Source organism: Marmota monax, unplaced genomic scaffold (genome assembly GCF_021218885.2).
Source record: "Marmota monax isolate L192 unplaced genomic scaffold, Marmota_monax_Labrador192_F-V1.1 WCK01_AAM20220418_F8-fsc00027, whole genome shotgun sequence".
In the NCBI taxonomy this organism is placed as follows: Eukaryota; Metazoa; Chordata; class Mammalia; order Rodentia; family Sciuridae; genus Marmota; species Marmota monax.
The window spans coordinates 11,807,936-11,834,958 of record NW_026694617.1 but is presented as its reverse complement, the minus strand read 5'-3'; the positions used below and the strand labels follow the sequence as shown (position 1 = coordinate 11,834,958).

Sequence of the window (27,023 nt, the reverse complement as noted above, 5' to 3'; positions counted from 1 at the left end):
CAGCAATAATCCATATAGTTTGGAGACAGAAACCAAAATTGTTTTGAGTCAGATGTATGCTGGCCACATGGAATAAAGAAACTCTTCTATCTCTGACTCAGAGCCTTCTGGTTTAGAGCTATTGCCACCATTATCTAAAAGGTGCAAAGTCTGAATCCAAATTTCTACTGACCCCACAAGTCAAGCAATATGACATGATAGCATTTTATAAAAGATGGGCTTCCCTTAGGAGTAATGCTTTTCAGTTTGAGAGGTTTCAACAAAAAGTAACATCTAATTATTCAAAGAAAGTTATTATTAAATAGTTGATTAGCACTTTGTGGTTTTGTAATAGAATATAGACCAACATAAACTTTCAAAAATCTAACTCCTATCATCCAAGGTAGGGGAAATCTTTCTCTTAATACTAGTATGTAAGAACTAAATGAAACCAGACAATAGCTAATAAAAACCAGGCAAAAATCCCAATAGGAAATTCAGTTTAATCAGTTTCTAAGTGTTACTCCTTAGGGAATGATAATGTAATTCAGGAGATGCTTTGTTTGTAGCAGGAAAACAGTGCATTTGTTATGGGCAGGTGCTCCTGTCACCTAGAATTTGGAGGAAAAAAAAAACAATAGGAAAGAGAACAAAGGTTTGAGAGAGGATGAAAAATATAAATCTAATTGTCAGACACAAAGCAAATGAAATGTGTATAAGCTTAATATTTTATAATATTGAGACAACCTAATTCATAATGAGCTAAAAATAAAAGTCATAATCAAATAATAATAGTTCTAAAAATCTTTCAAAAATAAATTATTCAATATTTATGATTTGATTTTATTTGAAATATATTTTCTGTTGAATACATTTGTTACTTAGAGGTTTTAGACATTTAGAATTTCTAACCTAGCATGATATATTAAGATTTATAGCTACCACCTAATGTTTTCATTCCATCTGTTTGAACCTGGACAGAATTCAATGTGTCTTTTCATATAAAGCAAACTGCAGTTACATGATGCCTTGCCCAAGTTGGCAAAAATTCAACTAAAAATTATAACTAAAATAAAAAATAAGAAAGTAAATTATTAGTGTTGATCAAGTTTATAGAACAAATTATGCTGTGATATGCTTTGATTCAAAATGAAAGAAAATAAGTCTAAGGAAAACAGACCCTGTTAAATTTTTTTGTTGTTAGATTGGGAAAGATGCTGCATTTCTTTAATTATTCAGATCTTTCAAGCAAATTACGAGAGTTGAAAAGCTTTTAAAATATAAAAATTACTGAGTTACAGTATAGAAAATTAATCCTTATGGTATATGCATTTCTTCTCAGGCTATGAAAATGCACTCAGTTAATATTACTGACTTTTGAAACTATATTCTAATTATCTATGCCCTGTTTCATTTATTTCTGGTTTCCAGGTGCTTTTTAACTGTTGAGGCTTTGGGGAACCTGTGTTATTTGCTGGAATGGCCTGGTGATTCTAAGACCCCCATCTGTTCCTGAGTCACTCTTAATTTGTACAGTGATAATTTATGAGCATCTCATAAACCATCCCAGGAATTAATATTCTTGACTGAGTTTCATGGAGTGCAAAGAATTAAATGTGTTGGTTTTATTTGTCTGACATGACTAGGACATAAAACTGCAGAAGCAGGTGTTATATCTAAGAAAACAGATCAGTTCCTTTTCATGGTTTATAGAAGAATTTGAGAAGACTCTATCATTATTATGTTTTGTCACAGTTCAAGAGAAGGATGTTATGGGCTTTTGCCCATTACATCAATTGTTTCAACCTCAATTTTCTGCAAATATAATTAAAAGAAACAAATCAAACAAGAAATTGATTCCCAAATCTGCAAGCTTACCTAGAAGGGAAATTTGGCCAGTTGACCTATTATGTCAGCATCTGTAAATGTGATATTGAAAATAAGAAGAACTGTATGAAAGCAATGGGAATGTGTTCTGATGATGGGTTCTACGGAGTTGTGTCATCTGGTTGGAAATCCATAGACTTTAGAGCAGATTATATGGAGTAAATAAGCTATGCCACCTGTTAAATAAGTACTATTGGCATAATCAATTGATGTTTTAACTCACTAGTTCTTAATGCCATTTTTTAATGAACAATTTTTTTTTTCAGGAATCCTGGTTTTGTTACAGATTCAACTGTTGCCTTAATTGTAGGACTCCTTTTTTTTGTAATTCCAGCTAAAACACTGACGAAAACTACACCTACAGGAGAAACTGGTTAAGTACCATTTATAACTAACTTTAATTGAATTTGACAAAAGAGCAAAAAATTACAAATTCCATCAGTTTCAGTTAGCACTTAGAACAGAAGGAATGTCCGTGCTGACTCAACTCCTGGCTTAGCATGCCCTATTTACACACTGTATCGTCTATCTAGCCAGCACTTGTCCTACACCAACAAGAGAGATCACCTAACATGCAGAAGTTAACAATAGGCTTTCTTATGAACCATAGTTAGGGTTTTTCTATGTATGAACAATACTACATGACCTATAATAAACCAACTTCTCTGTCATAATCAGAATTAATCTTAATATCAGCAAACAGAGACAAAAACTTGGAAGTCATTGCTTTCTAATGAGAACTTGATAGTAAATGCTGAGGATATGAAAATGTGATGTGAATTTCAAGAGAAAGAGCATTTATATCCTCACAGTACTTATGGAAGAAAAGAAACTCAATCCCACATAGCCATAACCTAGGGATGGTATTCATTCAAAAGGAATGGTATTCAGTGGGAGCATTTACTGTATTTACAACCCATGGAAAAACAGGCATGTGCATTTACATGGGCACACACTCTCTCACAGGTGCACTCCTTAGACCTAGGATTCATTCGTGTCTGTACTTTATAGTAATACAGCATGTTTTAAGTAGTCAGGGTCCTATATTGTCAATGAGTTGACACATAACACATAATTTGTAAGTTTGGAAATAGAGTCATAGATATGTACAGTTTTTATTGTTTGTTTGTTTTTACTGGAAAGAAACTGTGTTTTGTGCCATGGGATTGACCCATCTGACTCTTTCCATCACTTTCCATAAACAATTAATGTATCAGATATTCAGGACATGATATGTGTGAAAAGCATTATGTAGAAATAAATAATGCATTTTGCTATTCACTTGAGATTAGGATTATTCTTGATGTGTATTAAGGAATAGTGGAATATTTAGCATTGATTCTTGTGAGATCCTGAAGACTCTAAGCACGGCAATCAAAGCCCTAAATACCAACAAGGACAAGCACTGAGGGACCAATGTGGTAAGCTCTAGCTTCCCTGGTTCCTAGATCTGAATCCTTCTCTCAAAAAGCTGTCCCTATCCACCCTTCATGGCACCCTCATCATTTAACACATTTTTCTCACTGATAAATTTTTTTACACTTTGTTTTAAAATGGCAGATAAGATATATTCTGTTAAATTTAAGTAAGAGGTCATTTCAGAGATGTTTCATTTTGAAAGAGTATATGGCCTTAATCCAATTAAGAAATTCTGTAGCAAAATTTCAGTCATCAGTGAAGGTTGGTTTGGTTCCAATTTAGGGGAAGGAGATAAAAAGGAGGTTGAAAAGCAATCTTATAATCTCATCATACGGAAGGCTGCCTCTTACACACAGATGTTAAATGATAATTTGCTCCTAAATGAACTTACTTATCAACAAATAAATGGAAAGCTCAGAACCCAAATATCAGGAGATATCTTTGTGATAATTGCTTTCATTTTCACAAATACAATTTTAATTTTTTAATCTGAGCTTTGGATTACCTATAAAATGGAATCCTGACGAATTCGTCATGATTCTCCTGACTTAAAAAATAATAAAGTACCCAAATAAATTTTAGTGAAGAATAATTAAAATTGTACAGTGATTCTACTAGAGCCAATGAAAAGTTAATATTCTACATAACAAAGAAATGTCTAGTCTAATTCACTGTGTTATTAGTAGGAGTAGTGGAATGGTTGAATGAATGAATGAATGAATGAATGAATGAATAGCATTATAAGTGACAGTGTTATAATCTACTTAAATGTATTTCAAAATATTGCCAAAGGATTTTTTCCAAGTTATAGAAATTTTAGTAATAACAAAAATCGAGTACAAGTTCTATCTTCTTTTTCAAAACAATATAGAAATTTTACAAACTTCCTGTTAGATGACTATGTAGAATACTGAAAAAAACAGGGAATAGTGGTACATTCTAAGCACTATTTAACTGTAGCTTTTTTTTTTTTCAGTTGCTTTTGGTTACTCTCCACTGATTACTTGGAAAGAATTCCAGTCATTCATGCCTTGGGATATAGCCATTCTTGTTGGTGGAGGGTTTGCCCTGGCAGATGGCTGTGAGGTAATACTCTGTAAGATATTTAACAATTAACTAGACTGTTCAAAAGAAGAACACAGAAACATTCAAACTTTTGACATATTCAGCATTACTATATCATTTTAATGATGCAGATTTCAGTAACCATGCAGTGAGTGTACCACACTGATGAAGTGAGTTCAGAGTTCAATATTTTTTATAGGCTACAAGCATAAAACAGTTTTTATGGTGTTCTACTATGTCAGAAAAGATCATTCAAAGGAGACTAAAATTCTTAATCCATACAATAATATTAGAAGACTAGCTTGGTAAGAAAAAATACATAAAATGATATTTAAAATGATACCTTGTGAAACATACTTTTGTTTGTTTATACTTTTACCTTATTTCATGATAAATTTGAGTAGTTCTTGGATTTCAATATGTCATGGTCCTATTGTCAAAAAAGTAGAATTAGAAATAAAATTAGTATCAAATTATGTAATAAGTGTTTATTGACTGAAGCCCAGAGAGAATTTCATGCAGGTATCTAATATTCTATTATGTCAAGCCTTAGAAAGAAATCAAAACACCATGGGGAAGACACTCAGCTGTTGCTTTCACCTATCCAGACATTATAAAGCAGTGCTGGTCCCTTTTAATTGCCCTGGTCATTGTAAGGTGGCTGGAAGAAAAATCTCTTCTCTAAAAATTTCTTAGAAATGTTTTACGACTTAAAAACTACTTATGTCTGGATTTCATAGACTTTTGTGCAATACTCAAAGCTTATGGTGGCTCCATTTCCTTTCTCAATCATCAAATTGAAGGAAATGGGGTGACAGGAAGGTCAAGCCTTTGGATTTCTAAGAGGTTAACTTTTTATATTTCTCAAAACAAATAGTTCTCTCTTCTCTCCTTGGTAACCTATTGGGAGTCTGTTCATTGCTTCTAAGTTTTTTTTTGTTGTTGTTTGTTTGTTTGTTTTGGTTTGGTTTTTTGTCAATTTTCTGCATAGTATTTAGATACTGAATTTTTAGAAAGGATTTAGTCAAAGATAAAATTCTTGGAAATTGTCTCAATTCTGAGTGCATTTCACAAAATTGTTTTAGGTCTAGACATGGCTTCTCTCATAGATGACTCAAAAAGAAATGGTAGAAATATGAGACGATTGTACTTTTCTACTATTTCAACAATAATGAGCTCTGAATTCTCAGAATAAATAATTTCCATTCCTATGTCTGCCCATTTGAACTGGGAGGAAATCAGAATGGGAAAATCTGACATTGATACATCTTTTGCTCACCTCTCCTCCCCAGAATATGTCCAGACTGGATCCTATATTAAAATAGCCTTGAAAGTATAAACTAGACCCTTAAGCAAAAAAATCTGAAGTAGAAAGGTGTGGATTTAGTCTGATGCACTAGGCTCTCTCAACAGGAGACTTAGGGAAGCATGGAGGGAGGTCTAATTTGCTATAAAAATCCTAATATCCAGAATCAAATTCCTACAAGAATACCCAGAATAACCCTATCCTTAAGTGGCCAGATTTAAGCCAAAAATATGGCCATAGGCATATGCCTGTAGACACTGGTTTTACAAACAATTTGGGAACAGTTAATTTTTAAAAATTTTTCTTCAAAATTCTAAGTAGTTTGGCAATCATCCAGAGCCAAAAAACCCTTCTAGTTGAAAACAGGGAGACAGAATGACTACAACATTGGTTTTGCTGCTATATATCTCTCTTAAATGCCCCTTGATTTTTTTTTCTTTAGTACTGGGGATTGTCTGAGCTACATACCCAGTCTTATTTTTTATTGTTTTTATTTTGAGACAAGTTCTCACTACATAGCCCAGGCTGACCTCAAACTTCCAATCCTCCTGCCTCATTCTCTAGTCTCTGGGATTACAGGTGGGCACCACCAAGCCTGGCTCCCTTGATTTGTTTTAACATGACTTCTTACAAACTAGTAGACACTTTCAAATTCTTATGCAGGAATAACTCATACTCTTCCCTTTTCACATGTTCCTCAAAAGTTTTCCCCAAAATAAACATGGAAGATTAAAACACTGTTTTCTCACATCTCCTCCAAACTGGAAAGAACAGAACAAAAAGGCATTAATCAAAAAGACAAAAACCATCTATATGACTGGGTCAGTAACAGACAAGAGATGATGAAAAGTTTAGAAGATGGAAAGAGGACATTTGAGGACATTTGACACTGTCCAAGTAGAAGGAAATGAAAGATGAAATTTGCAGGCCGACAAAGACAAGAGTAAAGGGAAACAAGGGGCTTTATCCATGAGATCCTGGAAGAGCCAGAAAGAGCTGGCTGCAGATAACACTGAAAGCGGAGGTGAAAACTGAGGTAAAAGCCAGAGCTCAATACTGAGGATGGTTTTATTTTATTTTCAAATTTTTATTATTTATTAATTAATTAATAATTACTGATTTATTTGTTATTTGTTCATTTGTTTATTTATTATACTGAGGATGACTTTAAAGTCTAAAAGGGGCTCTGAGCCTCTCGGATCTTTCCCTAGTCCTGAATAGCCAGGCTGCTGTTCTGTCTCCCTGCTTACTGAAAATTATTCTTCTACCAATGAGATAATGACTCAGGCTCAGTTGCCTATGATAAAGTTTTTCTTTCAGCTGTTCTTGCCTGGCACAAAGAGCTTCCAATCACCAATTTATTCTCTCTCTTAAAATGAATGGTAGTCAAGAATCACTACACTAATGTGCACTGACACATTAACCAGAAACAAAAGATAAAATGCAAAAACAAAGAAAAAAAGAAACAGAAAAAATCAAGAAAAATAAATGTGTGAAGCTATACACACACACACACACACACATTTGCTCCTGATGCCTCTAAGAGATGCTGGAAACATTAAAGATGTGAAACTGAAAAAGAACGTTATTTTTTTTAAGGAATTGGCATAAAACGAAAAAGAGCTCCTTAAAGATGAGAAATATAACAGCAAAAATTAAAAAAAAAATGGTAAAAAATGGTAGCAGTGTTAAAAAATGAAATTTGAACATACACCAGAAATACAATAAAAAAAGTAAAAGAAAGGAAATGTTCAAAATGAGAGATAAGAATATTGGAACATCATTCAGGCTGGGGATATAGCTCCATTGGCAGAGTGCTTGCTTCACACGCACAAGACCCTGGGTTCAATCCCCAGCACCACAAAAAACAAACAAAAAACGAATAGCAGAGCATCAATTAAAAAATATATAAACCAATGTAAACCAATAAAAAATGTAGTAAATCAATAGAAATGTCAGAAAGAGAGAAAAATTAAGAGGAAGAACATCCCCCCCCAAAAAAAAATAATATAAGAAATTTCTCAGAGATAAAGATATAGAGATTCTATACTGAGAGAGCTATTAAGAGCCCAATATCAAAGTGCTTCATTTAGAATTTCAGAAACCCTGGAGATAAAGATGGTGTCATCTTTTCCATGTCTAATTGCACATAGATAAAACCCATTTTTAAAGTCTGTGTGCTCTAGGATGAATTTTTGTCACATGAAGAGTAGTATTTTTTCATCTAAAAGTCATAGACAAAAACAAACAAAAATATAAATAAAAACCACAAATAACAAGGGATATCTGGTACCCACATCTGTGATATTGTGCCAGTTTTTGAACTGAGAGTATGCTGCTCATATTTCATGCATTTCTGATGCCAATCCTAGTTTGTCATAAGCATATTATGTAGTAGCCCATTGAAATTGTCTCACAAAGTGCGTTTTCCATGCCATTTAGAAAAGACAAACAGGATAATATATCTGCTAATCTGGGTGCAGCCAGTCTTTTGGACATATGTGATTAGGCTGAAGAGCCCAACTGAAATCTGCAAGAAAAGGTCCAATAATTTAAATACACAGCATGTCAGTTATTTCAAATCTCAAATTTTACAAATGCTGAACTATCAAAATGATATAAAAATAAAATTAAAAAGGTTTTCAGGTGTATAAAGACTCCCCAAAATTTACCTTCTATGCACCAGTTCTCAAGAAGTAATAGAAGGCTGTTTGCCCCCCAGCATAACACATAAATAAGGAAAGATTCCCATAGCTGGGGAGAGAAGGGAACTCATAGGAACAAATGGGAGTCCTAGAATATTATTTGTGTAGATTTAAAGACCATCTAGTCCAGATGGAGTAGGAGGAGGGAATATTACAGAATGATATCTCCATGAGAGGACATGGGAAGAGAAAAAACAACAACAACAAAAATTTATCTCATAAAAGTAACTATTTGGGGGAGAATTTTCCAGTTTTATTGGAGAATATAATGCATTGGTGACAGATACTTGGAAAACTAAGCAAACAAAAGAATGAAGCATTATTTCCTGGGAAAACAATCAAAGAAAAGTAAATATTATCCTAGAATGCCAAGTGGCTCAGCTAGGAAAAGTATTTGTACAATCATACTGGTAAGCATTAAATCATGATTTAACAAGAATTATTGATGTATGATTGTGGAGGAATGAAGAGACAATATATGTACGGTGGATGGTGTAAGAAAATTAAATCCTCATGTAATATATTAGAAAGTCAGTAAATAATGTCTACTTTTGAAAATTAGGAAAAAATGCATAATTAGAATATTACTTTGAAGGATAACTATACTAGTCTCTAAGTGTAGCTATAAATAGCCAATAAGAATTGAATGTTGCTGCCTCTAACACAATTTAGGAATAGGGAGAGATGAGCTAGAGGGACTGTTCTTTTCTTAAAATCACATAGTACTAAGTGAGTTATGAAAATACCCACATATATTAGTATATAAAATTAAAATGTAATTAAAACAAAGTGGGAAGATAATTTAAACTTTCTCAAGCATGTTGATAATGTTGAAATAAGACTTATCAGTCCTCCACATCAAAGCCATCCAGAGGTGCCATACCATAAAAAATGTTACAGAATTAAAAATTATATTTTGGAAACTAAGTTCTCAGCCAATAATGCTTTACATGTGTGTAAATTCTGTCCAATTAAAATGAATTATTAATGAATAAATATTGCAAATTTGTCTTATAGGTATCAGGACTATCTAAGTGGATAGGAAATAAATTATCTCCTCTAGGTTCATTACCAGTATGGCTAATAATTCTTATATCTTCTTTGATGGTCACATCTTTAACCGAGGTAGCCAGTAACCCAGCTACCATCACCATCCTCTTCCCAATATTAGCTCCACTGGTGAGTATCTTATTTATCCCATTTATGTTCTCTTCTTTCAAAAAGTAGTGTTCATTGGACTGCTTATTTGAATATTGTGGTGTGGAATCTTTGTTGACCTAAGTAGGCCTCCTAGAAGTAATTTATAGGGACTTTGTATTAATGCTTCCTTCGGTGACCTTGACTCAAGAGAACTATTTTCCATGTTCAAATAGCATAATTTTAAGTGAACCATTTATCTTCTTTCTGACCAGGATTTGTTTTCATTTACACATAAATGAGAGAGCCATTCTCAATCCTTTCCAGCTATAAGGGGGACTCAGTGTTTCCTGGCAACTTTAGGATTTAAACATCTCATGTTGACAGTTCTCCTTCCAGAATATTGTTCACAGAAGCAATAAAGTTTGTGGTATAATTAGAAGCTTTGGAGTCAGAGGAACCTGAGACCTTACCAAACCTCTTCTGCTCACTAGATGCATGTTTAGAGAAGTTGCTGTAGCCTCTCTGGACTTCAGTGTATTCATGTGTTATTTGGGGATATAGTTGCCATCTCATAAAAATTTTAAATATATATGCAAGTGCATTCATTTATTATATTATATATTATGTATAAGTATATTGTATATGAAAACAATTAACACAGTAGCTAGCACTATATAATAATATAAGGTTGATATTTTTATTTAGTGTCTGGAATAAATGATATCTTATTTTCTAAATTAACTGGACTATAATATTTAAATAATCATTTATGTGTATAATTTTATGCCTTCAGGTTTCAACTTCCTTCTGGGAAAGCTGATTATAATAAATGTGCTTGTTTTGATGCATGGTTCCCACTCTCAAAATTTTCCTTTAACTCTTTTTACCTTTTTATCTTTCAAAATAGTCTGAAGCCATTCATGTGAACCCTCTTCATATTTTGCTGCCTTCTACTCTGTGTACTTCATTTGCATTCCTTCTACCAGTAGCAAATCCACCCAATGCCATTGTTTTCTCATATGGCCATCTGAAAGTCATAGACATGGTGAGTTAGCTAAAAAAAATGCTACCATATCCAATACACATTATTATGTGCATGTAATATCTTGAATAAGCTCTACTTTTAAACACTAATCAACCATCAGGAAAAGCGTGGTCTAAGTTCTGCTTCCGAAGGTGTACACAAGACTGATTAGGAACTTGTTTTTAATAGTGATCATCAATAGTGAACATGGCATTAGAATTGGTACTTGCAAATAAAGATATAAGGAACACATCAGGAGTGGTTGGGGGGAAAGGAGAAAAACAGAATTGCTTAACACAACTTAAACTTCACGTGTCAAAATCAGAATCCACCTCGACCAAGGCAAAAGGAAAAAATAGGGTTAACACCATCCACTAACTGGGTTTCTATCACGAATATTGATGCAACAACATTTTTCCTAAATAAGACATTGGGTTTAGTGACTGACAGATAAAAAGGCATCTTTCTTGTTCTATTCATGAGCAAGTAAAATCGTAAATTTAAGTGATAAAATATGCACATTTCTGCCAAATGCAAAACTAGTGTCAGTTAAGAACTTATTTGAGAATATTCTAGAATATCCAATTTTCATCACCAACTTCCAAATCTATATAAACAAGAGTATAACCAATGTCCGTTGGTGAGCTTGTTATTCAAATCCATTTCCAAGGTAAGTCCCTGATCCCTTCCTTCGACCCAGATTGCTGTCTCTAAATCCCTGCAATGTAAAACTTCTGGAAATATTTCTATGCAGAAGTCACATAATATCTTTCTAGTAAAAAAAGGTGCTTCATACAATATATGTGATGCTGTGTGTGTGTGTTTGTGTGCCAAGATTAATAAAAATAAGATTCTGAAATAAATTAGTGGCTTAGATGGAGAGAGAAGGAGACCTCAATAATAGTCATTGATAAGTGTCCCTCTTTTACTTTGGGGATCCATGTTTTATGCAGAAAATTCAGGAGTGAACAAACATTCTCTGTAATATGTGAGGCTTTGTGGGCCATACTGTCTGTTCTTACAAATATTCAATTCTGCCATTAGATCATGAAAGCAGCCAGAGACAATATGCAAGCAAATGTGCATAGTTATGGTCTGGTAACACTGTACTAACAAAGACAGATCAAGAGCAGGAGTTGGGCAATCTCTATTTTAATGAAGATAAGTGAAATTGTTTAATGGACACAATAATTATGATGTAAGAGAGAAAAATGGGAACACTAAGAAAAATGAGTACAGATACAGATACATTCTAAAATTCCAATTACGGAATGTTTCTGAGTAAATTAATAAAAATAATTAAGTGAACATGAAAGATAGTTATCATGTGGTGTCCTGAAACTCATCCACTGAAATATAAAACCACAAAACTTGAATTCTGATTTAATATGCCCGGTCAGATTTTTTCAAGGGTTTTTTTGTTTTGTTTTGTTTCTCTATTCCGAATGACTTGTGCTCTTTTCTGTTCAAGGTTAAAGCTGGACTTGGCGTTAATATTTTGGGTGTTGCAGTGGTGATGCTCGGCATGTTCACCTGGATTGAACCCATGTTTGACCTCAACACTTACCCTTCTTGGGCTCCTGCAATTGTTAATGACACCATGCCATGACAAGCACAAAATTTCTTACCATTTCTTGGCAACTTTGAAGAACCATTAAGAATCCACTATAAGATGTGGTTGTATAACTAAGGACTCATTTAAATCATTCATAGTGTAGCCACTACTATTTCAATGAATACTCAAAGCCTGCTGTCATAACTTGAAGTTCATGTTGCTTTTGAGATGCAACCAGAGTGTCTGCGTGCTTCATCAAGAACCCTGGGGTTGAGATTTTGCTCGTAGGCTATCTGATCTTGCTTCATCATAAGAATAATTTATAGCTTGACCTTTAAGAGCGTAGGTCATTTGCTTCATCTTACAGTTAAAGTTCAGTATAACATTTCAAACATCAATGTATTATTTCAGAAATTTCCCATCAAACTAAAAACAGCAAATAAAGCATAACAGTTAATTAGGTACTTAGATAAATCATTTCTGTACCATTTTTCAAGGAAATTTGCTGAAAAACAAAAAGCCAGGGCCATCTGGTGTGTAGAGAAAAGTTTAATCAAAATGAAATTCCTCACTTAAAAAAATCCAATTGGATAAATTTTAATATATATATATATATATATATATATATATATATATCATATGAAAATAGAAATTTGAAGTAGTACATAATTCCAAAATTATAAGCTGAATCCACTAAATAACAGAAAACTCATAAAGATTAATTTCTATTTGACCCTCTTTATAAATTAATATTTCATACTTTATTATGATCTTTGCACTTAGAAAGCATTTTGGATAGCTATGTATAAAACTTTTAAGATTTTCACTAACTAGCACAGCATAGTAAGAAAGGAAACCTAAACATTATAAAACTATTAATACATTTATGCATGTATACAACATGCATAAGTTTTTATCTTATTTTAGAAATGTTGTGTTAAAATAGGAAATATAGAAATCTAAATGAATTATCACTGTGTATATGAAATGAGAAAAATGTCATGTAATTCATTATATCAAAATTGAAAGGAGATATCAGAGGGAAAATGGAAAATTAAAATGAAATATTTAAAAGAGAAAAATAAAATATTTATGAATACACCAAAAGGAAAATAAAGGGAAAAACCCTGAATACTCAGACAAAAAAATAAAGAAGACATAAAAAACGTAAGGTCTATTGGCATTAAAAAATTGGACTACAGCAAATGATATAGCAATCAAAACAAAACAATGTGCACAATTAGGAAAATATGGAGATGTTAGATCACACAATTCTCATGCTAAAAATAAAATAGAAGACAAGGTCAAAAGCACACCTTTTCTATTTTTCATATTCATAGGCATCTTTATAGATGTTAAAGAACTAGTGTGGACTGTTTGAAATAAAATTATTTTTGAAATTCAACATAGTTTTTAAAATATTTCTTTTTAAATAACATATGATACATTTTCCATGTTTAATTATTTCTCTTTATTAGTCAATACAAAATAAATTTTTTTTTCAAAAAAAATTTGTGCTTCTAAATCTTAAAATATAATATTGGTATTTTGTGAAAATTATTTGTTCTTTCTGTTTGCTTGTTTCTTTCCTATTATATGCTACACATATATTTATATTCCATAGTACTGATCATTTTTCTGGTCTTTTCTAGTCATTCAATTTATTATAGCTGAATTATATTCTTTGATGGATACATTTTCACTGTGCAAAAAATAAAATGACTTTTCAAATTATAGTAAGTTTGGGTCTCAAGAAAATAATACAAACATTTCAGCTTGAATAATTTTAATGAATTATTTCCAACAGCTGTCAGCTAAATACAAGAAAGGTAATACTTAAGTCAAAATTGTCTAATTGAGGACTACATTCTCCTGTCACATCTTCGTGTTTGGCTGATATTTCGAAAATGACTTCTGCATTCCACATTTGTCTCATTTACATCAAAGTTCTCAAGCTCTTTTAGTTTGAGGGTTACATACTGTCTCTGAAAGTTTCTAAAAGGCAGTCCAAAACAGATGATCAAACACATCTCTGTCCTCCCACTCCACAGTAGATAGTGTTTTTGTTATTATCTTGAACATCACTTAAAGGTTAACTAGAAATCTTTGTCACTTTAAATTCCAGTGTCTTACTTAGGATTGGATCTTGTCTAGATAATAGTAGCAATTTCACTAACTGCCTATTCTCTGTCTATTTGTGCAGACTCCTGGAAGCCTCCTCTGGCATGTGTACCTTTCACTTACCCCAGCAGCTGCCATTCCTGTTGACTTCTCTAGGTTCACAGCTCCTCTCACTCAAATGTGTGCAGTACTTTCACCTTCCTTAGTATCCCTGTCTTTGTTCTCTCCTTTTTAGTCTGGGAGGTAGTGAAGCACACTTTTAACCAATACTACCAAATAGCACTATTGGCAACAATTGACAAAACCATATCATGGCACCTTTTCAGTCCTGATATGGGCACCGTGTCTTATTATGTGGAAAAGATTATTATTAAATACATTTTTATATGTCAGCCACAGGCAAATATTCCATAAGAAGCTTTGTGTAACAGCTTTGTTCCAAAATTATATTGGTTTCTTTAATGAGTTGCTTTTACTCGAGTATGTAGATTTTACCAAATTAGATTTTTTTTCTCTTATTTTTAGTAGGGAGTGTGTTGTTCCAAGGAATGAAAGAGTAAAAGTGAACACATGGTTTCAGTTTTATTATTCAAACATAATCTAAAAAGGGAAATAGTTAAAATTGTTACTCTAGGGCAGCATTAGCCATGTCATTCCCAAGTGAAGTACTTTAATTCAGTAAAAATTTCCTAGTAAGTTCTGGAAATGCAAATATCAAACATAGGCCCCCACTGCAGAGACAAACCTGAGTAATCTGGAGTAAACAATAAAAATAGCTTGTAACCAAGACAGAAATTCAAAGGTTTTTTTTCCAAAGACGAGAGTCTTTGTCTGTCTGGGAAATCTTGAGGCCAAATAATAGAAATCATTGTATAATATATATCTCTGTGTCTGTAAGAAAACAATGGACATCATCAAAGAAAGCATAAGCAAGAATCCAAAGATTCACAAACATAGGAGTAGAGGGGAGAGTTAAGATCCCAAGGACTGTATTCTCAGTCAAAGTATGAGATAGGGGCGGGAAAAAAAACTCACCTTCTGGAGGGGATTTCTATGTTTTGGCCAATGTGGGCAAAATCTCTCTTGGAGATTCATAGGTCTAAAGTCATAAGTGTAAATACCCATAAGTGAGAAAAACATAACCTGAAACTTTATTCTAAAACTATTCTCAAATATCTAGCAAAAGGAATATGCTATCAACTGGGCACTCAAAAATTGCTAAGTTTAAGTTTCATGTGATATTTTAAGTAAGACTCATAAAATAATCAAACTAGACAAATTTATCAGCCAATTTTGTGAATCTTTTAGAACAGAATTTTAATTCTGTGTAAACTGTTTCAGAGACCAGAAAAGATAAAAAACTCCCCAATTAATTTGATGAGACTAGTATAACCTTGCTATCAAAGCCAGACAATAATGGTAAAAGATGGGGAAATTATGGACTAATTTTTTCTCCTGTTTGATTTTGTTGTTGGTGGTGGTGATGGTGATGATAGCGGTGCTAGGGATGCAACCTTGTGCATGCTATGCAAGTGTTCTACCACTGAGTTATATCCCAGCCCCAAAATATATTTTTGAAGAATCTTTAAAAATAGGAATTAGGAAACTGAATGTGAAAACATAATATCTTATGTGTGTGCTAATTCAATTTGAGTTTAATGTTGAAATTCCATAAATGTTATGCATATTATCAGTCAATTGCAAGTTTTATATTGAAAAGTAATTTAATGGGATTCTTCACATTAACATAGTGTTAAGAAAATCTGACAATTATTTCAATACAGGAAGAAAAAAATGTTCAGTGGATCTAAAAATCAATTTACAATTTAAAAATCATTTGAAAGGAAACTACCAAAGACTAACAACAATAACAGAAAGAGTATAACACATAACCTGTAATAAACATCAAACTTAATAGTGTATCCACCAGTTCAAAGTTAATTTTCAAATCCAGAATAAAGTCAGATTAACATTTAAAATTGGGGTTAGGATTAAAGCTTTTCCTTTATCATGAAGAATTTTAAAAAGTGCCTGCTAACACCTCTTCCACTGAACCAGAAACTCTCAGAAATGAAGTAAAGCAAAAGAAGAGGCAAAATAATTAGAGTGTAAATTAGGAAACAATTATTTCTTACATGTGATATGGTTTTCTACAGAGAAAGCCAAAATTACTGTTTTGATGAAGTATCTGTATACAAAATCACTATACAAAAATTAATTATATTCCCATACCATAGTAACAAATTAGTAGAAAATTAAGAATTTAAAAGGAAAAGGTACTGTCATGCCTAGGATTAAATCTAACAATGTCAGCAAAAATTGATATATTTAGAGATAAGGAGACTCTAATTGTACAAGTATTAATTCCCTCCAATTATCTGTCAATTCAAAGTAATTGCAATCAAAACCCCTCCTGATTTGGAAGGTAGATTTGAATGTGACAAGTTGTTTGAAATATTTTTAAAAAGAAAGGACCCAGAATAGCCCAAACAGTACTAAAGAACAACTTCAAATATTTTCCCCCTTTTCCCTGATCTGAAGGCATAACACCAGAAGTTCTGGTAAAATTTTTGTCATGATAACCCTTCCAGTAGACAATAAGTAATCTAATATCCTTTCAGATAACATATTCTCTGCTTCTGTCTCTAGACTTTTAGCTCAAGTCCTTCCTCCACATTTTGCTAGAAGGTGGAAATAAAAATAGAATTTTATATATATATATATATATATATATATATACATACATACATATATATATATAGTTGTTTCCCAATTTGTCTTTTATGTCTCCAAATTTTTTTTAAAAAGCTTTTAGACAGATATGGTGGTATGCACCTATAATCCCAGCAACTCAGGACGCTGAGACAGAAGAATCATGAGTTCAAAGCCAGCCTCAGCAATTTAGTGAGGCCCTAAACAACTTAGCAAGACCCTGTCTCAAAATAAAACATAAAAAGGTCTGGGGATGTGGCTCAGTGCTTAAGTGCCCTGGGGTTCAATCCCTAGTGACAAAAAAAAAAAAAAGAAGAAGAAGCTTTTGAGAATCTATGCATCATCACTGAGAAATACTTTTTAAGAAAATATACAAAGGAGATAAAATCCAAAGTAATAACCATGAAATGAATGTTAAAATGTTAACAAATTAATAGTTCCTCTTTCTTACTTAGAGTAGAAGCTGCCCTCCTTTAATTTTTTTCGGTAGGGCTCACCATCACATAATAGAAATAAATGTGGTCCAAATGAAAGTATGCAGAATTGGATCTGGAAGACATGGACTCAAGTTCAAACTCCATCATTTATTAGCAGTAAAACATTGAGTTAATAACTTTTCCCAGCCTCATTTATCACATTGGTTATATTGAAGACTATAATAATATCTTCCCTACCCAGTATTCCACCCTATCTTGCCCACCACAAAAAGTAAATACCATACACAGTCATCGTTACTGTGTATTAAAATTTAAGTGCATATGGTATAATTTTACAGCCTTCTGCTTGCATGTGCTTGGTATAATTTAATTCTCAAGCTTTAAGTTTTCTTATTGTAGAACAATTAATCTAACCAAATCAAAGTCAATTTAGTCATTTCAGTGTTTTAATCATGATTTCAGAGTTTAACTTAGTCAACTTAGTTTTTTGCTTCTCTTTAATTTCCTTTTTCTTGCAGTTTTAATCTAGGTTCTGTGGGTCCAACATAGCTCTCACTGGGTCTAGTCTTTGCGATTAGCACTCACTCAATGTAGCCTCCTCTGAGACACACATTTCCACTGAAATTTTCTTAAATGAGCTACTAATAGTATAAGACTATTTCCCTACTATCATGAGGATTAAATGAATTTATAAACATACAGCACTTTGAGCAGTGACTAATCATAGTAAAACTAAATACTAGAAACTAGTATTATTCCTCAGCACAACACGCAGAAGTAAATGTTCACACATAATCAATAGGGCTTGGTTAAACTCCTTCTTCAGAAGACTGTTAGCCAGAATCTAACTGAAAGCACAAAAAGAAAATCTTGTTAAGTCAGAAAGGTTATTCATAGTTTATAACCCCCAAGCAGAAATTTTCAGAGGATTATTCAATTTTTACACAACCAATCCTTGGTTGAGAGAACATTGGAAGTAAAAGAGCAAACAGTGTGTATTTACAAAGTAAATTTCCATTTACAGGATTCAACATACAAAAAATGGAGGAAAATTTAGACTCTGGGTATAATGCTGAAGAAAAAGCTCACTGTCTTATTGAAACAACGCAACATGTTGATTTAGAATGAGCCTCTCCATTAAATGATCTTCATCATTAGTTTTCACTTCAGGGATTTTTAGATAGTTCAAAATCCCCCATGTTGTTAGAGGTCCCTGGAGTGTTACCTGTAGGGTCATAGATGAATCTAGGCAGCTGTAGTTCCTTACACCCACTGTGCTGAACTAGCCCTTGGACCTCACCTCTCCTCAGCAGCAAGCCTGACAGGGCCACTGAGTCAATTCTGTGCCTTTGTAGTTATTGTTGTATAACAAATATGTCTCGAAGATTATCAAAATATCAGAAATGTTTCACATCCTTTCCTTTATTCAAAGAAAATTGATGTGCTAGCCAATATTTCTATTTTTTCATTTTTTTATGTTTAACTAAAACACAAAAATAAACATTATAAATACTGATGGAATACCATGGAATGTTTGATACATGTATACATTGAATAAGACTTAAATCAGGTTAAGCATATTAAACATAACTTCTCCAATGTTTACCATTTAAAAACTCAAAATCCTTTCTTCTAGCTTTTTGAAGAGTGCAGTATAAAATCGTTATCTGTAGTGCTTTTGTCACTGTGACCAAAATACCTGACAAAAACAACTTAAGGACCAAGGATTTATTCTGGACTACAGTTTCAGAGGATTTAATCTATGGTTGGCCAACTCCACTGCAGAAACACCATAGGCATGGTAGAGAAAAGCACCTCAGCTCATGGCAGTCAGGAAACAGAAAGAAAGCAGGTGAGCAAGTGGGTAAGGACAGATAGAGAACCCAAGGCCATGTCTCCAGTGACCTACTTCTTCCAGCCATATACCACCTGTTTGCCTATGGTTACCACCTAGTAGTCCATTCAAATTATTACTTTACCAAGTGGATTAATCCATTGATGAGGTTGGATTCCTCACAATCCAATCATTGTATTCCTGAACACAGGTGCATTTCCTACTACATGAACTCTTGGGGGACATTCCAGATTCAAACCATAATATGTAATTACCATATTGTGCAACACTACCTCAGAGCTGCTTGCTACTACCTAACTGAAATTTAGTACCCATTTATCAATATGTCCCTATGCCCCCACATGCTATGCCCAGCATCTGGTAAAACCATTCTTTTCTCAACTTTTATGAGATCAACTTTTTCATATTCCATATATGAGATTATGTGGTATGTGTCTTTCTTTGCCTGACTTCCTTCATTTAAAATAATGATCTCTGTTCTAACTGTGTTGTCACAAATTTAGAATTTCATTTCATTTTTATCACAGAATAGTATTTCATTGTGTATACCACATTTTCTTGATTTATTGATTAGATAATAGACATTTAAATTGTCTCCACTTCTTGGGTATTGTGGATATTGTTACAATGAACATGGGATTTCTGATTTCTCTTCAACATACCCATCTCATTTCCTTTGGATATATACCCAATAATAATATTGCTGGAACATGTGGCAGTTCAATTTTTAATTTTTTCAGGAACCTGCTTTCCACAATAGCTCTACTAATTTACACTCCCCACAATAGTGTGCAAGGGTTTCTGCCACATCCTTGTAAACATTATTCTTTTCTCTTTAGTCTTTCTGATGTTAGCCATTTTTTTTTCATTTCATTTATAATTTATTCTCTTTCCCACCCCACCCCCCCACTTTTACACACATGTACACAATTTTCCTCTGAACCATTTGAGGTAGGTTACATGTAATATGGCTCTACCCTTAAAACACTACAGCCTGTATTTCTTTGTTTTTATTGGTTGTTCAAAACATTACAAAGCTCTTGACATATCATATTTCATACATTAGATTCAAGTGGGTTATGAACTCCCATTTTTACCCCAAATACAGATTGCAGAATCACATTGGTTACACATCCACATTTTTACATAATGCCATACTAGTAACTGTTGTATTCTGCTACCTTTCCTATCCTCTACTATCCCCCCTCCCCTCCCCTCCCATCTTCTCTCTCTACCCCATCTACTGTAATTCATTTCTCTCCTTGTTTTTTTCCCATTCCCCTCACAACCTCTTATATGTAATTTTGTATAACAATGAGGGCCTCCTTCCATTTCCATGCAATTTCCCTTTTGTCTCCCTTTCCCTCTGGGATGAAATAATATATCATTGTGTTCTTGATTTGCATTTCCCTGATGATTAGTGATGTTGAACATTTTTTAATGTAGCTGTTGGCCATTTGTATGTCTTCTTTTGAGAAATGTCTATTTAGATCTAGTACCCATTTTTTTAACCAGGGTACTTGGTTTTTGCTATTGAGTTTTTGGAGTGTCTTATGTATTCTGATTGCAACTCCTTGTCAGATGTATACATTGCAAATATATTCTACTGTTCTGTAGTTTGTCTCTGCACTCTGTTGAGTATTTCCTTTTCTATGCAGAAACTTTTTAGTTTTATGTAATACCATTTGTCTATTTGCTTTAATTTGCTGGACCTTGGGGATCTTTTCCAAAACATTTTTCTACTATTCCAATGTCCTGAAGCATTTCCCCTATGTTTTCTTCTAGTAGTTTCATAGTGTCAGGTTTTTCATTTAAATCTTTAATCCATTTCAAGCTGATTTTTGTAACTAGCTTCATTCTTTTGCATGTAGACATCCAATTTTCTCAACCTCATTTATCAAACAGACTCCTTTCTCTAATAATGTTTTCAGCACCTCTGTGGAAACTGAGTTGGCTATAGATGCATGGGTTAACTTCTAGGCTCCCTGTTCTATTCCTTTGGTCTTTAGGTCTGTGTTTATGCCAATACTGTTCTACTCTTCTTACTATAGTTTATAGCATGTTTTGAAGCCAGATCGCATAATGCCTCTTGCTTTGTTCTTTTTTGCTCAAAATGATTTTGCCTATTCAGGGCAATTAGTACTTCGTTATAAATTTTAGGATTGTTTTTTTCTAGTTCTGTGAAGAATACCATTGACATTTTGATAGAAATTGCATTGAATCTGTAAATCACCCTGGGTAGAATGAACATTTTAAGAATATTGATTCTTCCTACCCACAAATGGGGAATGTCTTATCATTTGTTGTGGCCTTTTCAATATCTTTTACCAACATTTTATAATTTTCATTGTACAGATTTTTCCACATCTTTGGTTAAAGTCCTAGATTTTTTTGCAGCTATTGTAAATGGAATTGCTTTCATTTTGTACTTGTATAATTCACTATCAACATATAACAACATCCTAATTTTGCATTTTTGTGCCTTTGCTGAATCTGTTTATTAGTTCTAATAACTTTTGGTGAAGTTTTGGGAGTTTCCTTTGTATAATATCGTGTCAGCTACAAATAGTGACAATTTGACTTCTTCCTTTCTAACTTGGATACCCTTTATTTCTCTATCTTTCCAAATTGTTCTGATTAGGACTCCCAGCATTGTACTGAATAAAAGTGATGAAAGTGAACATCTCTGTTATATTCCAGATCTTAGAAAGAAAGTTTTCTGCTTTTTCTTATTCAATATAATGTTAGCTGTCGGCTTATTATAAATCCTTTTATTAAGATGAGGTACATTTCTTGTAAGCCTAAGTTGTTCAGTATTTTTATCTTAAAAAGATGTTAAATTTTACTGAAAGACTATTCTGCATCAATTGGGATGATCATATGGTTTTTATCCTTCATTCTGTTGAGATGGTGTATTGTATTTATTAATTTGCATATGTTGAATCATCCATGCATTTAGAACATTCTAAATTTGTTATATAAATACTCTGAGTAAGTTTTATACCTTCATATGTCTTCTTCTTATTCACTAACATCTCTTTTTTTCAGTTTGAGGAAGTTTTTTTTTTTTTTTTAGCATTTATTGTAGAACAGGTTTGATGGAGATGTATTATCTCAGCCTTTGTTTAGGAAAATTTATCCCTCTTTCATTTCTAAAGGATAACTTTACAAGTACAGAATCCTTGGTTGACAATAGTTTTTTTATTATTTTGTTTTCCTCAGTGCTATGAAAATCTCATGCCACTCTATACTGACCTGTAAGGTTTTCATTGAGAAGTCAGCTGTCAGTCAAATTGGGACACCCCTATGTGTTGATTCTTTTCTCTCAGACCCTTGAGAGTCTTCTTTCTGTTTTTCATGTGACTGGTAACTTTGCCTTTCCTGCAGCTGGATTTATTCATTTTTCTCTAGGTTTAGGAAGTTTTCTATCATATCTTTGTGCTATGGTTTGGATATGAGGTGTCCCCCCAAATCTCCTGTTAATACAGAGATATTCACTAGTGAAATAATTGGATTGTGAGAGCTGTAATCAGTTAATCCTAGTTTAAATGGACTGCGTGGGTTGTAAGGCAGGCAGAGCAGGCTGGGGAGGTGGGTCACTGGAGGCACACCCAGCAGTCCTCCTCTCCCTACCCAGGAGCTCCCTTGCTCTTTTGCAAGCTCTCTCTCTCTCTCTCTTCTGACCTCTCCACAAACTAGGCAGCTTTCCTCTGCTGGACACTTCCCAGATGATGAGCCAACTCACCTTGGGCAATGGAACCAGCAATCTACAGACAGAGACCTCTGGAACCATGAGCACCAAATAAATTATCCTCTAACATGTTCTTTTCTGGTATTTTGATTACAGTGATGGAAAAACTGACAAAATAAGGTATTTTGCCCCTCTGGCATTTTCCAGTTTCTCTTCAAATGAATAAACCAAATATTTGCTCTTTTAATCCTGTCCCAAAGTTTCTATAAGCTTTCTTCATTCTTCACTATTTTCCCCTCCAACTATGCATTTTCAAATAAGCTGTCTTTGAGTTCATTATTTCTTGTTCCATCTAGCCTGTTAGTAATACCTCCAAGTTCATGTTTAATTTCTCTAAATGTGTTTTTCAGCTCAAGAATTTCTGCTTGTTTTTTTTTAATTGTTTATATGTCATTGATAAGATTTTCTATTAGAATATTGAAATATCTCTCTCTTCATTGAGTTTCCTTAAAACAACTACCTTAAATTCTCTGCCTGAGAATTGTCCCATATTGATTACTGCCTGCTTAGTTTCTGGCACCTTATTTTGAGTACTAGGTGATTACGTAATTTCCTAAAGCTCTTGATTTTGTTGTGCATTGTAATCTGAGCATTGAATGTATTTATTCTAGTCTTCCTAATCTGCTTTTGTCTGTGCCTGTCTTCCCAGAAATTCTAAGCAGGATGCTCATTTTCTCTGAGCCTATAGTCATTTCTACTGTTTCAATACTAGATGTTTCCTAGGTTCAGATTTTCTAGGAGTCTGCTGTTAATATATTGCTTCTGTTTCAGTACTAGAGAGTAATCCAAGACCAAGTTTATCCCAAATACTTTGTTGGTGCTCTATGCAGAAAGAAACAGGGAGTACTTAGGGAAAATAGCCTGTCCCTACAGACCTCTGCCTGAATGCCACACAAGACCAGATGCCTATCCACAGTTATTGGCTAAGAACAGACACTGCAGGATTTTTCCCAGCTCTGGACAGTCACCATGGATGGGCTAGCACCAGATGCCTATGATATATGTGTGACTACCAAGCCACCAACCTGTTTTTACACCCTGAACTCATAGCACACTAAAATAGCATAAGGTTGTGTTGGGACCAAGGCTCACACATCTGTGGACAGACAATTGCTAAAGTGGACTCACAACTTAAAACAGCTGCATCTAGCCATATGTGATGCTAACTAGAATAGAAATCTGATAGACTGGAGCTAGATGTCTTCCCCTGGCACTGGAACTGTTCCAGAATTTCCATCCACTTGCTGACCTGGAGTTGTTAGGATCTACCCAATATTGGGTTTTACTAGCCCAATATAAAACCAAGGGTAAAATTTCTGCTTTTTGCATTCAGTGAGTGGGGCCTTGCACCATACTATGCTTCCCCAAATTAAGGTAGTATTGGTGAAGACACCCTGTTGTCCACCCGGACTGATGCTAAGCTGGGCTGTGTCAGATTCTCATAGCTGCAAGGACCTGTATGGACTCAGGGATGCAGAAAGGTCCATGCCACAGCTAGCAGTGAAGTAGGCTAAACACACGAGTTTATTCCCCTGTGGTGTAGTTCTCTGCCAGGGTAGTTCTATAGCTCCAGCTGTGAGCATTGGCCTTCATAGCTGTGCTGCCTAAAGTTGGGGTTAGGGTGGTGCAGATACTCCCTTGGGTGACAAAGTTGGTACTTGTTTTAGTCAGCTTTTCTGCTGCTGTGACTAAAGGACCTGACCAGAACAACCATGAAGGAGGAAAGGTTTATTTGAGGGCTCATGGTTTCAGAGGTCTTAGTCCATAGACAGTCAAGTACATTCCTCACGGCTCAAGGTGAGGCTGAATATCATGGTGGAAGAGTAGGCAGAGAGAAGCAGCTCGCATGGTAATCAAATGGAGAAGGAGAGAGACTCTACCTGCCAAATACAAATCTACACTCCAAAGCCACGCCCCTAATTCCCACCTCCTCCAGCCACACCCTACCACTTCAGTTACCACTCAGGTAACCCCTATCATGGGATTAATTCACTGACAGGATTAAGACTCTCACAACACAATCATTTCTCCTCTGAATCTTCTTGCATTGTCTCACATGTGAGCTTTTGCAGGACACCTCACATCCAAACCATAACAGTACTAAACTGGGTTGTATCTGAGTCCCAGCCTTGGGGACCTCAGGAGAATGGTGGATATTTCCCAGGCCCACTTCAAACTAGGACTGATAAATCTAAAATTCAAGTCTCTGACTGATGCTGGATCTGGTCTAGAGGCTCTTCCTCTGAGCTCTGACTTGTGTACAGGACCGTTAATTTCTAGAGGTACTTGGTTTTGCCATGGCACACTCGGCACAGGGCTCTAAGAAAAGCTCTCTGCTAGTTTTTGTGCCCTGCTCCTCAGTGGGTGGAGTCCTCCTTCTAGTTCTACTGCCCAGTGGGATCAGGGGTGATAAAAACAGTCTATTTGTCACCTGGCCTACCTAACACAATTCTAATAGCTCAATCCACAAGTATTAGCCTGGCTATAGGGAGTCTTGGGCTTTGCCCAGCACTAGGTTTCAACCAAAGCAAGTCTGATATTGAGTTTCAAGTCTAAGGCCAGGATTTCATTCTTTCTCTTCCCGTGAGTAGAAGGCATTTCTTTTCATTCCAGCTACTTAGAGTTCAGAGAGGGATAATGTAATGTGTCTTATGGTTTTGCTCTACTAAAAACAGATACTCCCATCTCTCACCTGATTTCCTTAGCTCTGGAACTGACAGCTGGATGCATGAATAACTGTTTGACTTGTAGTGTCTATGGGGAGACTGTTGCCAGAAGATCTTACTGGGCTGCCATTTTGCTCTACGCTCCATTATTTTTCTTATTTACTCTAATTGCCTTATTCTACTATTTTTTTATTTAGCTCATCTTCTTTCTTGACACATTGTCTTTTGTGTTGTACTCTTCAGAAGAATTAGATGTCTGTTTCAGAATCTGTGTCTAAGGATAATGGCTTCTTATAACCCTCCTACATAAAGAAATTACAAATAGCTGTTTTTCTACCTCTCCTAGGAATACATTTTAAAATAAAGTTTGAATATGAAGTTCAAGTCTTATTATCCATGCAATGCTTTTCAAATTATTGTCCATGCAATGTTCTTTCAAGTCATCCTGAAAGAGGGTGGAGAGAATTTTGTTGGAAGCAGCTTGGAGAGAAGGTAAAGCTGCCCCTAAGAAAGGCTTTTTGATCAACTTTAACATGACTGCCTTGAAATCTGCTTTTACTCTGAAGAAAGACTTCAGTTCTGCTAACAAATTTTATATATTAGATGTTGGGTCTTGAGACAGATTTCCCGGGTTCCTTCTTACTTCACACTTCTTGAGAGAATTTATAGATTTTTACTATTATAGAAAATCTAAAGTAAACTATATTGCAGATGTAAAAATATTTGAGACCAGAATAGAAACCTAATGAACTCTAGTCATAATCAATAAAAATCAAGTTGGGGATTATTGACATCATATAAAAAACTGAGTCTCCTGATCCACAAACCATACCACATCTTGCTATATGTTTAGATATTCCATTTCTCTGAGAACGGTTATATAGTTTTCTGCATCTAAACATATTTATCCCTATGTATTTCATTTTTGATGCTATTACATTTTATTGTTCAATCTATTATAAATGCTATTTGAGCTTCAATGTATGCTTGATTATTTCTAGAATTTAGAAATACATTTATATTAATTCACTTTGAGTCCTACACCCTCAATAAATTTACTTATTAGATCTAGATTACTTATTAGATCTAGTTGATTTTTATCTAAGTTTCATATGATCCTCTATATAAGTAATGAGGTTGCTATGAATAAGTTAGTGATTATTTCTTTCCAATCTGGATACTTTTATTTTTTATTCTAACATTACAATAGCTATGTTTTTTTTTTCTTTCAGTGGCAAAGCATTTTTACTATTAATTATGAATGTTAGCAGCAGAACTTTCATATAGGCTGTTTATCAGATTGAAGAATGTATTCAATTGTTAGCTTGCTGAGGGTTCTCATCAGAAATGGATGTGAGAGTTTGTCAAATGTTTCTTTTTTACCTTGTGAGATAATGTTAG

The 27,023-nt window shown here is 34.1% G+C and overlaps 1 protein-coding gene across 1 annotated transcript in view; it reads left to right on the top strand.

Moving 5' to 3' along the window:
• The window catches only part of Slc13a1 (solute carrier family 13 member 1), a 93,804-nt gene extending 80,319 nt beyond the window's left edge, over positions 1–13,485 (top strand). The window contains exons 11-15 of the mRNA XM_046422547.2: positions 2,133–2,239; positions 4,262–4,371; positions 9,379–9,540; positions 10,409–10,546; positions 11,997–13,485. Of these exons, the coding sequence (XP_046278503.1) occupies positions 2,133–2,239; positions 4,262–4,371; positions 9,379–9,540; positions 10,409–10,546; positions 11,997–12,134 (655 nt within the window). The 3' untranslated portion in view covers positions 12,135–13,485. The remainder of the gene's footprint in view (positions 1–2,132; positions 2,240–4,261; positions 4,372–9,378; positions 9,541–10,408; positions 10,547–11,996) is intronic.
• Positions 13,486–27,023: the final 13,538 nt, after the last annotated feature.